General features: G+C 40.0%; 1 protein-coding gene across 2 annotated transcripts in view; it reads left to right on the top strand.

Annotated features, from left to right (window-relative positions):
• Positions 1-16,047, top strand: part of ALPK2 (alpha kinase 2) — a 177,581-nt gene that overhangs the window by 131,572 nt on the left and 29,962 nt on the right. For both annotated transcript variants that reach the window (XM_036741840.1, XM_036741841.1), the window contains exon 12: positions 10,623-10,840. In XM_036741840.1, coding sequence (XP_036597735.1) covers positions 10,623-10,840 — 218 coding nt within the window. The remainder of the gene's footprint in view (positions 1-10,622; positions 10,841-16,047) is intronic.

Genomic DNA, 16,047 nt, shown 5'->3' with positions numbered 1-16,047 from the left:
TGTGAGTTCAAACCTAGAGCTCAGACATTTACTAGCTGTGTGACCCTAGACAAGTAACTTAACCTCTGTTTGCTTCAGTTCCTCATCTGTAAAATGGGGACACACTGGACAGAGAAGTTGAAAACCATTCCTGTATCTTTGTCAAGAAAACCCAATGGATATAGTCCGTGGAGTCATGAAAAGTCAGATATGACTGAACAACCAAACAACAAAGCAGAATGCAATAAATGCCATAAAAGCATAAAAGGGGTGAAACCCAAATGCTATAGTCATCTAGCAAAGGGAGGGATCATATCCCAATGTAGACTCAGGAAAGGCTCATGAAGGCAATGCCATTGAAATAGTTCCTTGAAGGACAGGGAGGATTTCCTAGATCTGGAGCTGGAAGGGACCTCAAGGTTATCTTTTCTGCTCCTCTCATTTTACAGAGGCCCATGAAGGTTAAGTGACTTGGCCAAGGTCAGCAGGTAAAGGAGTATTCATATTAATGGAGAAAAGTAATTAAATTTCTTAATATGAGATAAATCTTATACCTTTTGAATCCTTAAAGACATTTTCTAAATGTGATCTCCTCCTTTTGCTGCATCATTGTTTTTCATGATATGGTTATTGAGTTCTCAAGATTTTAACGTTCTCTAGTTATTCATTAGGAAACCATAAATCCTACTGTTCAGTTCGTTTTCCCAATTAGCCTTCTTTACAATGCATGGATTTTTTTTTCCCGCAAGGTTTTAAATCTAGCGCTACCAGGCCATAGAAGCATGATTATCTTTATATCTTGGAAAATTTTCTTAACCTTTTGTGGCGTGTGACATGGTATAAAAGTCAGGTTGCAGTAATCTATCAGCATTTGAAAATTCCTATAATTGTGGAATAACTGTCCTTCTCAACATATCATTATATTTATTGGAGTTTATCATCCCCTTAAAGTATATAAGACTTCAGGCCCACTGGAAGGAAAAAAATTTCCCAAAACACTTTTGAGGGTATGTGTTTTACAGTTTGATGAAGATGCTCACATCTTATAGGCTCACTGGACTTCTCACAATGGTTTTGGTATAGCCTTGAATGAAAAAGTGAGTTTTATTTTTAAAAATCACTTTCCTCTAGTCTTTGTATTATTTTGCCCATGACAAGCGGTTTTTCTTCAAAGCAATCATTAGAAGCTGTATTTCTTTAAACTCATCTTTTGTTGTTTTTTCAACTTTGAGAATTCTATGCTAGGAATCAATAACTATTCAACTATCAGGGCCCTCCAAAGGGCTTTACTTGTTTTCTGAAGCTTAATTAAGCTATTTACAGCAATAATTGGGCAGTTCTTGGTGTTTTTTGATCTTGATCACACTTTCCTTTGCTCTTTGGTACAACTTCTCCTTGAAACACTTGAATCCCTGCACCAATAGCTACTATGATATCTGTAACAGTCATTGAAGTATGCTCCTTATCCATTATTTAGAATCATAGAATTAAAAACATAACTAAGAGCAACGGAAACACAAGTATATAATATGAAATTCAGCACACAACTAACAGAGAACTAAAATTCAGTGTGATTATCTAGACAGGGTCAGACATTCTGAGTCAGCCTAGTGTCAATAGAAGTACACATGCATGACCATTGCAATTATAAAATAGAACCATATTGCTCATCTCAAGTAATTCACATGCCATTATAGTAAGCTTCATAAATAGGATTTGAACCCAGGTCCTCTAACTCCCGAATCAGTTCTCTATAGGGGGTAGATGGGAAAGAGGGCATCCCAAGTAAAAGGAACAGCTTGAGCACAGACTTAGAAGCAGAAAATAGCAGAGGATGTTGGGGAACATAGGACACATATAGGACAGTTGTAAGATTCAAGTTTGGAAAGATATGTTAAGTCCATCTTGTGAAATACCTTTAATACCTGACTTAGGAATCTGAAATTAATTCAGTAAGCCTCTAAAGTTTTTCAGCAGAAGAGTGGTATGATTGTAGCCTGCCTAAGGAAAAATGTATTGAGTAGTGGACATGAAAGAAGGATTAGGGTTGGGGGCTGGGGGTGGGCAGGAGAGATGAGGCATTCATCTCTCTTAACTGTTTTTCAAAACTCTTTTTTTCAGTCTTGTCTCATACTACTCCCTGTTACCTGTCCTTTGGTCTATTGGCCATCCCTCATTCATACCCCTCCATACTTGGGCTCACACTATGATTGGAATACCCTTCTTCCCTTTTTATTTTTTGAATCCCCACTCATAGAATAACATAATCATAGTGTTCTAGAGCTAGAAAGGATCTTAGAGGTCACTGAGCCCAAGCTCTTAATTTTTAGGTAACTGAGACCAAGGTGAAGAGGCTTGTCCACAGTCACACAGCAACTCAGTGATAAAGCCAGGCCTCAAATTCAGGTCTTCTTATTCCAGATCCAAGGCTATTTCTATTAAACTGCTAACTATTAAAACCCAGCTCAAATTCCAGCTCCTCCATGATGCTTTCCCAGATCCTTCCCCAGTGATGATCTTAGGTACTCTGAATCTCTCTTATGCACCTATTATCTTGAATTATATATATTTAGCTTATATTTGTGTAGCACTTTAAAGTTTAAATATCGCTATCTCCCTATTAGATGATGAACTCCAGTAGGACAGGAACAGAATCTTCTCCCAAACTTGCCATCTCCTTCAGAACCTACCACAGCACTCTTCACGCACAGCAGCCATTTAAAAATACTTGCTAAACATTGAATTGAATTAACAGTGAAGAGGCTCTTACGATAATCTTATGATAACAGAGGTCCCGAATTAGAGTGGTAACAGAACAGATGGGAGGGAAAGAGGCAATAAACATTTCAGAAGCAGGGTAGACAGGACTCCACAATGGATGGTCTGAGGAGGGGGTGCTGTCGGGGAAAGGAGAGGGCAAGTCAGAGATGACTACAAGGTAGTATCTTACAGAAATAAGGAAAATCAGAGGAGCTGGTTTGGAGGGAGACGTAGAGTTTGGCTTAGGATAACGATATGGAATACTTTACAAGGAAGGAAGGAACTTTGTATAACTGTCACCCATTTTTAAAATTCACCATCTCAGAAAAAATATTCTCCATGTAGCTCTGGGTTGATCAGCACCTGTATATAAAACCTGAAGATTTTCAACCCCTTGTTGGCTCCAGCTTTACTATATACATTTATACATGAGTGTCCCTCTATAAGAGGGGAGGAGAATGAAAAATGCATACCCACGAATACAGTTTAGTGTGGCTTCTTTTCTTTTATACACAGTAGGACAGGAACTAGGCTGAATTAAGGTCACATGAAGTAAGAATTAGTCCTTATCCCTCCACCTAAATATTCTTCACTTGTCTCAGCCTCTCAAGACAGAAAAGGACCAATGAACAGCAGAATGGGAAAGCCAGACAATCTGTTCCTAGCATGTTCAGAACTACCAAATCCTAGTTCCCTCTAAAGATAGAGCAAAGGATTCTTGCATCCAAATCGTACCTTCCCTTTCTGGAAAATAAGTGAGTAATTAATTTGTGACCATATTCCAGAATTCTAGAATCCTAGGAAGAATTCCAGGGAATAGCTGGGAAAGATTTTGAAAGGTCACCTTTAAGCAAAAAGAGTATCTAAAGGGTCTGAGCCCTTCTTGTAGGTCTCCACCCTGGGACCCATTTTAGAAAAGCTTGTAACAGGCAGCCTTTTGGATGCTATCCACATAGGCATATTCTGTGTATGCAGGGAGGGCTTTGTAGCTTTGTGGGCTTGGAGGCAGAACAATCCCAGTTGGCAGTAATGCTAGCCAAGAGAAGGGACAGACCAAGGAAGAAAGGGACTCATGAAGAGCAGAAGGGAAAGGTCACACAATCTGCTCCCCACATATTCAAGGGTCTTCTCTATTTGGAGCCATACAGAGGGAAAAGGAGCTGAGCCAAAGGGGCCTGAACTGAAAACACCAGCAACGACTATGCCAGAATTGAATTTAATAAAGAAATCTTTGTTCCTTCAAATACTGAGGAGAATGTCATGGTGCAGCTTCTGACAAGCTGAGCCAGCTCTTATGTCTTCTTCCTCCTCAGATGATACCAGTCCTTGGGAGTTCCCTTTCTCAGATTTATTCATAGGAAAATCAGTCTTAAAGGGAAAATGCTGTATGTGAAGACAGCTTCCTGTTTAAAAATTCATGATTATCCAGGGAGCCAAATTAGGTATGCAAATGAAATCCCACTGGGCAGGGACTAGGCTTAATTAATGTGCTGAACAGCGCTTAGCCATTGTTGGTATTTTATAAATGCCACATAATTAATGAGTGCACATGCGGTACATGAACCCTTTCAGTTCCGCTGAGATGACAAGTGCCTGGTTGGATTCTCAAGGGCTCACTAAGGGGTACAACTGTGCAGCCATGAATACCTCTAAAATGGGAACTGTAAAAGGGAACAGGGAAACTTAGCAGATACTCCATGAGAAACTGCAGCTGTAGAATTGGATTTGTGGGGAGAGAACCGCTTCTTTTTTTCTTTAAGAACCATTCAAACTCTTGCTGGTAGATGGGCATTATTCCTCTTCATTTCACCTATTCCCCTTCCCACCAGGGCTGGCCTTAAAATATGGGCCATCAGGAAAGGCCCTGGACTCTGCCTTCTCACTCCCCCCATTACCCGCTTCATCTTTTAGCCAAACTTGAAATTTCTCCAAAAAGGGATAAAGTCTTTTGTTTCATAGTTATAGATGAAATGTAAAATGAGGGATCAGAGTGACTTGGAGTCACAGAATCATTCATTCAAACCACAAACAATTACTTAGCACCTATCGAGGGCTCCGTACTGGGGGAGACACAAAGCTCAACAAGACAGAGTTCCTGCTCTTGTGCAGTTTACAACCTGAGAGACACATGCATGGGTTTTTAGCTTTGGAATGGAGCTCAGGGATTATCTCCTCATTTTTTTAATGAAAAAATAAACAGCTCCACCTCAAGATCCCAGCAGAAATGACTTGCTCTAGGTCCCATACAACTAATTAATGTTGGAACCAGAGTGCAAATTCAACCTCCTGACTCCCAACTCTGGCAGGAAGCTTCACGGATAGTGCCAGAAGTGTAAATTGTCTTGTAAAAGGTAAAAAGGTTTTGTGGCAGGAACATAAAATAAATCCATCTAAATCATCAGCATTTCTATGCAGTGCCAACAAAACCCAAGAGGAAGACATAGAAAGAGAAATTCCATTTAAAATAACTGCAGACAGTATAAAATGCTTGAGAATCTACCCACCAAGACATATGCAGGAATTACATGAACATAATTACAAAACACTTTTCACACAAATAAAGGCAGATCTAAATAATTGGTGAAATATTAATGGCTCATGGGCAGGCTGAGCCAAATAATAAAAATTATAATTTTACTTAACTTACTTATTTAGTGCCATACAAATCAAACTACCAAAGAATTATTTTAAAGAGCTAGAAAAAATGATAACAAAGTTCATCTGGAAGAACAAAAGGTCAAGAATATTAAGGGAATCAATGGGAAAAAATATGAAGGAAGGTAGCCTAACCATACCAGATTTCAAGCTACTATAAAGGGATAATTATGAAACCAATCTGGTACTAGCTAAGAAATAGAGTGTTGGATCAGTGGAATAGATTAGGTACACAATACACGGTAGAAATGACCATAGTAATCTAGTAGATCCAAGCTTTGGGGGCAAGAACTCAGACAAAACTACTAGAAAAACTAGAAAGCAGTCTGGAAGAAACTAGGCATAGTTTCTCACACCTTATACCAAGATAAGGTCAAAATGGGTACATGATTTAGACATTCAGGGTGATATCGCAAGCAAAAAAAAAAGTTACCTATCAGATCTATGGATAAGAAGAAAACTTATGACGAAACAAGAGATAGAGAGGATCACGGGAGGTAAAATGGATAATTTTGATTACATGATTGGGAAATATGGGACATGAGTTTTAGGCCTGGATTTACTCCTAACTAGCTATTTGATCAAACCTCTGAGTTTCAGTTTTCTCCAGCTATAAAATGAATAAAGCATATAATTATTTATTAAGTGCTTGAAGGGACCTTAGAAATCATTGAGACTAACTCATTTTACAGATGAGAAAATTGAGCCCCAGAGAGGTCCAGTGATTTGCCCAGGGTCACACAGTTAGCAGGAATCTGAGCTATTTGAACCCAGATCTTCCTGACTAATTCCATCACTCTATCCATTAAACTATGCTGCCTTAATATCTTCATCTGTAAAATAGTTGGACTAGGGAGTCTAAAGGTCCCCTCAGGCTTCTGATCTATGATTCTCTAATCCAGGGTATAAATTTGCACTAAGGTACAAATCACTGACAGGGGATCCTTTCTAAAGAACAAGTTTTCATAGCAGGAAAAGATTGGGAAGAGAAGGGTCCTTAACAGAGGAGGAGGTTAAGGATAACAGGAAGGCCCAGACATATTTCTTTCTTTCCCAGTTTTGCCAAGGACTGCCCTTGACATTTTTTCCCTGCATGTTTATCGCATTTCTCTTTAAGTTGTTTTCCCCACCCCCTCTCTCACTCAGAGTCCAAAGCCATGTTGCCATGCTGTACTAGTAAAGTTTTAAGAATCAGATCTCTGGGGGGGAAATATAGGCAGAATACACTTTTGAGTTTAATCTGAATTATTAACATTTTTTTCTAGTCTTTCTGAAGTCTAGACAATGAACAACATAATAAATTAAGTCCTGGTTTGTAGCATTTGCCAACTTTCAAGGTATAAATCAAAATCTAGCACTTGGCTCTCAAAAGCCGGTTTGCCTTGGCTCTCACATACCATTGTTGCCTTTCACAGCATCAATTGCAGCTGACAGATTTGGTGCACCTTTTTGATGCCTTCTAACAGGTGTGTAGAGAGTGCCGCCATCCCATCATTCCCTTTCACAGAGTGAAGGAGTAGCACTAGATAACTGCTTTGTCAAATTCATGTGATTATAGCTGTAGAGAACAGTATCATCTCTTCTTTGTCTGTCCACTAGACTCCCCTGGAACTCTGTTCTGTTATTTGTAGATACGACACTTTTTTGGGGGGGGGGTCTGTCATTACTTCCACCCATTTGTTCATTTGTTCCTTCATTCATATACTATTTCTGCCATCACTGATTCCTGAGATTTTATGTCACCATATTCTGCAAACTACTCTCTGCCATCTTGGATTCTGGAAATACATTTCTGAAACGTTTGATCTAGTTGCTCACTAGTGACTCAGAACTTGAAAAATGTGAATTTAAAATGCTTCCCCAGGCCCGATTCCTGTTGGAAGAAAGGGTATAGTCCTGCCTGAGCATCACTGCTCAGATACCTGCAGAATCATTCAGACCATTTGGCAGAAAGTGAGCTCCACGATGAAATTCTTGGCAACAGCACACACTGAATTTCTCAGAAGTTACAAAGCCTTGCATCCTTAAGTGTCATCGTCATATTGTTGCAGACTTAGAGCTACAAAGGACCTTAGAGATGATCTGTTACACTTTGTTCATTTTTATAGATGAGGACAGTGAGTACTAGACAGGTAAAATGATTTGCTGAAAGTAAGTGGAAAAGGCAGACTTCGGATTCAAGTACAGATCCACATTTCTTTCCACATTGACTCTTTAGAAATTGGTTTTCGACTTTTTATGACTCTTTATTTCTCTTTTTCTTTCCTTTCCTCAGTAGTCTACATAAAGGCATTTTGCTATTCTTTATCATCCTTGCATTATTAAAAGGCATTGTGTGATTAACAGTATAGGGAATAAAGAGAGAGTTGGCCTAAGAGTTAGGAAGACCTGAGTTGGAGTCTTACCTCTGACATATACTGACTATGTGACCCTGGGCAAGTCACTTAACCTCTTGCCCCCAGGCAACTTTCTAAAACTACACATTTCAGAGTAGGCATCAGACTGCACCAGCAGAAGGAGTTTTCTCTCTGGAAGTTGACTATACCAATGAAATCAAAAGACTATTCAAATAAAATGATAGTATGCTCATTGTAAAAACAAACAAATAAACAAACAAACAACAACATTGATCCGGGCCCTGCCTTGTAGAAGCTTACCATCTAAAACAGATACACTGACACAGCCACACACTTAAAATGGACCGTCCTTCCCAAGTGCAAAAGGATTTGGCTTATTGTTTTGTTGGTTGTCTAAACTTAAGAAAGTAAAAGAGAAAATGCAGAGTAGTGCAGATTAACTTTAAAAACGTGTTCCGAATATATTTTTTGAAAGCTGGTTATTGAAATTTATCAGCATACTACTGCTTCTAAGCCTAAAATTCTCTAATTCTATAAAATGTTATTACTGGTCCACCATAAGCACAACATACTTTGCATTCTTTTTCCACATTGTCTCTTTTCAGTTTCCCTATTGAATAAGAAAACATATTTTTGAGGGAGCTGGTCAGAGTTAGAGGAACAGACTATGGCCATGGAATAAGGTCAGGTTAATTGATCTACGTGGATATGGGTACCTCAATGTTGGCCTCATTAGCATAATGGTGTCAATAACCTGAGCTAAGCATCTAAGTGCGTATAGATAGTGGGAGGGTGGAAAAATATGTAACTTGTTAATCAGTTGGCAAACATTTGTTAAACTGCTGCTATGTGCCAAGCACCATGTTAGGCACTAGGGTTACGAAGAAAGGGGGGAAAATTAGGCCCTGCACTCAGGAGTGTGCATTCTACTGAGAGAGACAGTATGTAAACAAGTGGGTGACTATGAGACATTCACAGAGGATGGAAGACAATCTGAAAGGCAAAGGCATTAGTAGCTAGGGGGACTGGGGAAGACCTCCTACAGTAGGGAGCACTTGAGCTCCATTTTAAAGGAAGCAAGGGAAGCCAGGAAGTGGAGGTGAGGCACAGCATTCTAGGCATGGGGGACAGTGGGAAATGGAATGTTATGTGCAAGGAGCACAAGTAGACCAGTGCTGCTGGATTATAAAGTGTGTGGAGAAGTGTAAGATGTATTAATGGTTATAAGTTCTAAGTAGAGTACTTCATATTCTTTCTAGAGGTAAATAGTGAGCCGCTGGAGCTGAGTGAACATATGTGTTCACTGATGTGTGTGTGTGTGTGTGTGTGTATGTGCGTGTGCGTAGGGTTGAAATGATTGGCCCTCACTTTTGGCAGGTGAGTGGGGATGGATTGGAGTGGAGAGAGACTTGGAGCTAGGAGATAAATTAGAAGGCTATTTCAGTAGAACAAGTAAGAGGTGATGAGGGCCTGAACTAGGATTATAGTTATATAAGAGGAGAGAAAAATAATGTGTCTGAGAGACGCTGTAAAGGTAGGAATGAGAAGATTTTAAAAATGGATTGCATATTTGGGGTAAGAGTGAGGCATCAAGGATGATATAGACCTAGAGTTTGTCAGCTTGGGTCACTGGGAGGATGGTGATGCCCTTGGCAGTAATAGGGAAATTCAAAAGAGGAGAGGGTTTGGGGAGAAAGATGATGAATTATCTTGGGGGACCTGTTAAGTTTAAGATGCCTGTAGGACATCCATTTCAAGATGTACATGTGGCAGTCAGAGATGCATACCTATAGCTCAGGATTATTGCATGGCTGGATATAGAGATCTGGGAATCTTCTGCACAGAGATGATAATTAAATTCATGAGAGCCGATGAAAACACAAAGTAAGATGGTGGAGAGCAAACAAAGAAGAGAGCTCAGGACAGAACCGTGGAGTACATTTTTGAGCAGCTGTTGAAATCTGTTGTCCAGATTGGCTAGGGTAGAACTAGAAGTTAACATTCAAATGTGTCCATTTTGTTTTTTAAAAGAGAGTCTTGGAAAAAGATTTGGTGAAGAAGGTGATTCAAACCAGTGGTTCGCAAAGTGTGGTCCAGAGATCCTTGTGGATCTTATGGACAGTAAGTCCATGAGGTCAAAACTATTTTCCTAATAATACTACTAAAAAATATTGTAGATATTTTTACCCACTTTTTTATAAATAAAAAGCTCTTTGGGATCTTCAGTAATTTTCAAGAGAATAAAAGAGTTCTGAGATAAAAAGTTTGAGGATGGTTGATTTAAATTATACATTAACATGATCTTTGGAGGCTTTGTGGGTATTTAATTCGTCTAGAAAGTCAATTTAGTTCAGTAAAAAAAAGAATGCTGGATTTAGATTTCAGAGAACTAGGTTTGAATCTTGGCTCTGACACTTGCTAGCTATCTGACTAGAAGCAAATCACTTAATGTCTCTGAACTTTAGTTTCCTCTTCTGTTAAATGGAGATAACAACAGCTTGCTTCATAGGGTTGTTGCAGCGATCAAATGAGAACAACGCACATGAAATGCTTTAGCAACTTTAAAGGGCTGTACAAATGCCAACTACTGTTGCTCTTTTATCCCAACCAAAGAAATTAAACTTTGTCCCAAGACTGACTAAGAACCAATTTTGGAGGGAAGGTAATAAATGTTTATTGACTGACTGAATGAGAAAAGTGGAACTGAACACAGCCCTCATCCTATCTGGTGATTCGGTATCGTGCTGCAACCCCTTCCATTAGGGATGGGCCTCTTGGGCTCCTGGCATCCTTAGACTGGAGTAATAGACAGCTTAGCCTTTCTTTCCTGTGTGAGGACTGGCTGGGTAACCCTGCTCCCTTTGCCCCCAGGATCATTCCAATCTTTCTTATTCATCGGCCCAAGAATAACATCCCATATGCCACAGTGGAGGAGGAGCTGATCGGGGAGTTTGTGAAGTATTCCATCAGGGATGGGAAGGAAATCAACTTCCTGAGAAGAGAATCAGAAGCTGGTCAGAAGTGCTGCACCTTTCAGCACTGGGTGTATCAGAAAACAAGTGGCAGTCTGCTTGTCACTGATATGCAAGGTAAGACGGCTAGCTCCTGCTCTGCCTCCCGGGACGGTGCCCTTGGGAACAGAACGAGCAAGGAGAAAGAGAGCTCACTCTTGATTAACCCGAGCAGATTGTTCCTCTGAGGAGGAAAGGAATACCTGCTTATTGTTTCACTGATGGTCATAAATAATGCTATCAGAGGATGAATGGGGGGAAAAGAAAGAACATGAGCACCTGGATTTTGAGCTTGAAGGGGCCTTAGGGGTCATCAGATCCAACTCACTCAATTTATAAATGAGAAAACTGAGGCCCAGGGAGCCTGAGTAATGTGCATAGGATCATAAAATATAGCAAGTGGCAGAGTTGGATTTGAACTCAGGGCCGCTGACTTCAAATCTCATTCTTTTTCCATCGTATCATGCAGCTCCAAACTACCTTTGTGGTGCTGTTAAAAATAAGCACATCTTATTTTTAAAAACTTAAAAAAAGTTTGGTGAAACATATGGCAAAAAAAGAAGCATAGAATAAATTACAGTTATTTTTCCTGCTAAGTAGAATAATCAATTACTCTAGATTGGGGGTTCTTAATTTGTGTGTGTGTGTGTGTGTGTGTGTGTATCATGAACCCTTTACCAGGCTAGTGGAGGTTTCGGAGGCCTTCTCAGACAGTCCTAAATGAACAAAATTAAGTACAAAGCATTACCAAGGAAACCAATCATATAGAAATAAAGATGTCATTTTCCTCATCTAAATTAATGGTCCCCTGGAAATCTATCCAGGGTAGATCCCAGGTTAAGAACCTCAGCCCTAGATAATCGAGCAACGGCTACATAAGTAAACCTTTCTTTAGGCAAATCCAATACTCCATGTGAAAAATTAGAATTAGAAAAAGATCATTAAGGAAGTGATTATGTACTTTTCAAAAAGGTTCATACCAGGACTCCTTTAAACATCAAACTTCCCCAATGCATTTAAAGGTAGTTCAGTTTATACACAGCTTTTAGGAACACAAGGTACAAGGTACACTGATAGAATTTTTTTTTGCTCTGCTGCACTAATAAAACTCAATAATGATGCTGTGGGCGTATCAGAAGCCTGTTTCCCCTTCCAATTAACCAGTAAAATTCATTTCGAGTTTGTTCCATTGCCTCCTGTTATCATGAGTACTCCCAGATCTGATCATCCCTCTTCCAAGCTGTAACTCTTCATGTAGAATTCCTTCTCTTCTCTCCCCCACCCACTCCAGCCAGAGGGTGGGAATACTTGGTCTTCCCGATGACCCCGAGAGGACAGTACACTAAAAGTAGCTATATTCTTTTTCTCTCAGGAGAGATATCACTACTGTAAAAACCTCTTCCTTTATGAGTCTAGGTGGCTTTCTATCCTAATTAGATTCTGGTTGTGCAATCATTGATGTTCCTTCCCCTCCTCTTCCTCTTTGGTGCTAATTTTGCATTAAATATGAAGCTATAACCTGGAGCTGTCTGCATAGTTTTTTTTTTCTTTGCAATTCGCAATAAACCGCCATAATACAACATTACATTCCAGATAGAAAATGAAATATGTCAGTTAACATACCAGCGAGGTGTTTCATAAGAGTGTTCCTTTACTCAACCCTGCCAGGAAGTCTGCCTTTTTTTTAACTGTTGGCTGCATAGTTGCACATGATAATTTTATCCATCTTTCTGCTTACTGACACTGGCTCTACACCAAGGGTTCTTCCCTTTTTTTCTGTCATTGACCTACTGATTTAGCAATCTGCAGAAACTTTCTCAGAATAATGCATTTAAGTAATCAGGAAATGTTAAATTTCACGTAAGGATGAGTGAAAATAAAGATGTAATTTTTTCCCACCCAAGTTCATGGGCCCCCAGATGCCTGTCCATGGCAGATAATGAATCCTTGTTTTACGCAATTGAGTGGTCCAGAGAGTGGCAATAATCGGGCAACAGAAGATTAGATTACAGATGGCAAATCCAAAGCAGTCATCTTAAAAACTGAAATAAGTGGGCCAGTCCTGGTGGAAACAACTGCCTCAGTTGTCATTGTGATGAGTAGATCATGCCTTCATGTCCTAGCCAATCTGTGCAGCTCTGACACACAAGGGCAGCCAAAAGAACCATTCTGTCCCAGAGATGCTCCAGTTACTGATGCTGTGAAAGACAGAAGTACAAAGACAGACGGTGCTATGATGAATGAGTCAGATCAACTAGCTCATGACATCTGCTCTTATAAACAAAAATGGTAACTACTGGCCTAGGTCATCAAGACAGTGTATACCCTGAGAACAGCTGGGAGCAAATCGCCAGGATTATGAGCTGGAAGGATTTTAAGTTTGGACTTATAAAGTCCCTTATACAATAAGGGAACAGAGGGCTATAGTTCCCTAATGCATTGCTGGAGATCTGAGAAATCTGGCCTCTTAACTCTTCAACTCCTAACCTTTATGGTTTTTTTCTTTTAAAATTTTCTTTTTCTTGAACAAAGTTATAGAGATGAACTTATTCTGACCAAGATGCACGTGCCAGTTTTTAGTTAGGAGTAGAAGGAAGAAGAGAACAGTAATGTCAGTAGTCTTTGAATGGTCTTCAATAAAGGACCATTGCATATCCCAACAGAATGGAAAATGCAAAGAATCAATTCTTTTTAGTTCAACAAATATTAAGTGCATACTACAAGCAACGGCCCTTACTATATGTAATGTGAGAGGCACTGTGGTATAGTGGATGGAGAGTGGGTCCCAGAGTCAGAGAGACCTGGATTCAGGTCCTGCCTCTGGCATATACAAGTTGCGTGCCCTGGTAAGTCACTCAGGCAACCCTTGAAAACTGGAAGTTGCAGAATGCTTGTAGACCTGCATTGGTAGAGGAAGTTTATTCACCAGGAATTGATTACCTTAAAGAAATCACAAGTCCAGACCAGACCAAACCAAACCACACAAAAACCAAACAAACAAATAGGTTAGGCCTCTGATAGACTCTGAGGATACAAAGAGAAAACCCCAAAACAAACCCTACCCTCAGGGAGATTACATTCTGCACATACAAAATAAGTAAATACAAAATCAACAAGGCATTAAATCACAGGACTTCTGCCAACCCTAGGCCAGAAAAACTCACCATCTAGGCCAGGGGTGGCGAACCTATGGCCTCAAGGCCACGTGTGGCCCTCTAGGTCCTCAAGTCCAGCCCTTTGACTGAATCCAAACTTTACAGAACAAATCCCCTTAATAAAAAGATTTGTTCTGTGAAGTTTAGATTCAGTCAAAAGGCCACAACCGAGGACCTGGAAGGTCACATTTGGCCTTGAGGCCACAGGTTTCCCACCCCTGATCTAGGCCATCTCTAAGTGTATTGTATAATGCTTTCTCTGATTTTGAATTTTGCCTTGTAGGGATCTGTAAACATTATATACCTTGTGTCTTCCACTACATATGAACACATACTTTTAGTTCCTAAGCCTGAGTATTTTCATTGACTCTTGGAAAGTACCTTTTCCAAGAGTGTAGATTTCTAGTGATAGACTGATCCTTGTAGATGGGAAGACAGAAATGAAGCCTGGGAATTGAACTTGAATAGCAGTAGATGAGGGAGGCAGTATGGCCTAGGGAGTAGAGAGCCAGAATAGGGACCTGGATTCATGTCTTGCCTCTGACAGACACATACTAGCAGCAGGACCCTCCACAAGTCATTTAATTTCTCATTGCCTCAGGCAATTTTCTAAGACTGTTCCATAATAGAGTTTTCCCTCGCCCCAGGAGTTCCCTATCCCAGTCAATTCTCCTCTTCCTCCCCCCCCCAAATATATATAAGTGCCACTAGTAAAGTTCCGTGATGCTATCACCAACAGATCTCAAGTATATAAATACCAGGGAAACAAGTCACCTAAAGCTAAGCTGAGCAAGCCCTTCACCAGCCATCCATCCCTTCCCTGGGGTATAGTGGTTCAAGAGTCCAAGGACCTGGGTTCAGATGCCACTTATTAGTTGTATGACCTTGGGCAAGTCACTTTACCACCCTAGGCCTCAGTTCCCTCATCTGTAAAATAGGGGCAGTAGATGGTATGACTTGAGGGATCCCTTCCAGCTCTAGGTCTTTGAAATGACGTCTATGCCAAATCTGTCCCGATGACTTCATATTATAATTTAAAATATTATATTGTAAAGATTTTGATAACTTGTTGAACTACAGTCATTGCTAAAGAGAAGTTTTTTCTTGATGTTTCTATTTTGTTTTTTAAAATCATATTTATTTTTTCTAATATAACAGTGACATCTGATAATGGGGGAAAGGAGCAGGGAGCAACAACCTAGTTTCAAGGACCTTTTGCCAAGTGATTAGGGGAGAAAGAAACTTAAGCAGCTCTAGAAAATGGATTTGTGATTTTAAAATATATTTCACTTATGCCATGAAGAAAGATCGTCAAGGAGAGTTTCTTATTTTTATTTTTTTAAATAGACCCAGTTATCCAAGTCCCATAGTGTGTTTCCATGTGTGTCTTGGTAGTTAACAGTGTCGGAATAGAGAGATGAATTAGCTCCCAACTGTGGAAAACACTTTAAAAAATGCTCATTGCCTTCCACAAAAGTGCCATTTCTAATTTAGCTCTCAGGTTCAAAGCAGAAAAACAGGGCTCAGAGCTTCTGTCTGACTAATCAGACTGAAAAGAAAAATGTCCCAGGCTGTTGTTGGGCTCCACACAGGCCCCGCTGCTTCAGAGCATTGGTGCTCAGTCTGCTTCCTGCCTGATGGGGGTCAGGAGAATAAAGACAGGCTAGGCTCCCTGCCCCTTTGCATCCCCTCGAAAAAATGTGTATACATTTTGTATTTCTTTATATGTGTACATATTTACCTAATAGAATAGAAGGTCTTGAGGAGCAAGGATTCTTTCATTTTCATCTTTCTCTCCTCAGCACTGAGGGCTATGCTTGGCCTGTGGAGCCACACGGCTTTTGATTAATGGAGGGCTGGAGGAACACCAGAGGCAGAGTCATAGAATCTTGAAGCTAGGGGAGGTGGGGGTGACTCTCAACAGCTGTCTACTCCAAACCACACTTGAACAAGAATTGTCTATAATGTCTTAGATAAACAATTACCTAATACTAATAGGTGTCATAGTATATGAAGCTAGAATAGCCACGTGCGAGAGGAAGAAATAGGTGTAGTGGATAGAGTTGGTCTCAGAGTCTTAATACCTTAATTTCAGTTTTTGTCTCTGACATGTACAGGATGTATGACTCT

Source organism: Trichosurus vulpecula, chromosome 1 (genome assembly GCF_011100635.1).
Source record: "Trichosurus vulpecula isolate mTriVul1 chromosome 1, mTriVul1.pri, whole genome shotgun sequence".
Classification (NCBI taxonomy): Eukaryota; Metazoa; Chordata; class Mammalia; order Diprotodontia; family Phalangeridae; genus Trichosurus; species Trichosurus vulpecula.
Note: the sequence above shows the minus strand (reverse complement) of the source record. Positions and strands in the feature narration are given on the sequence as shown.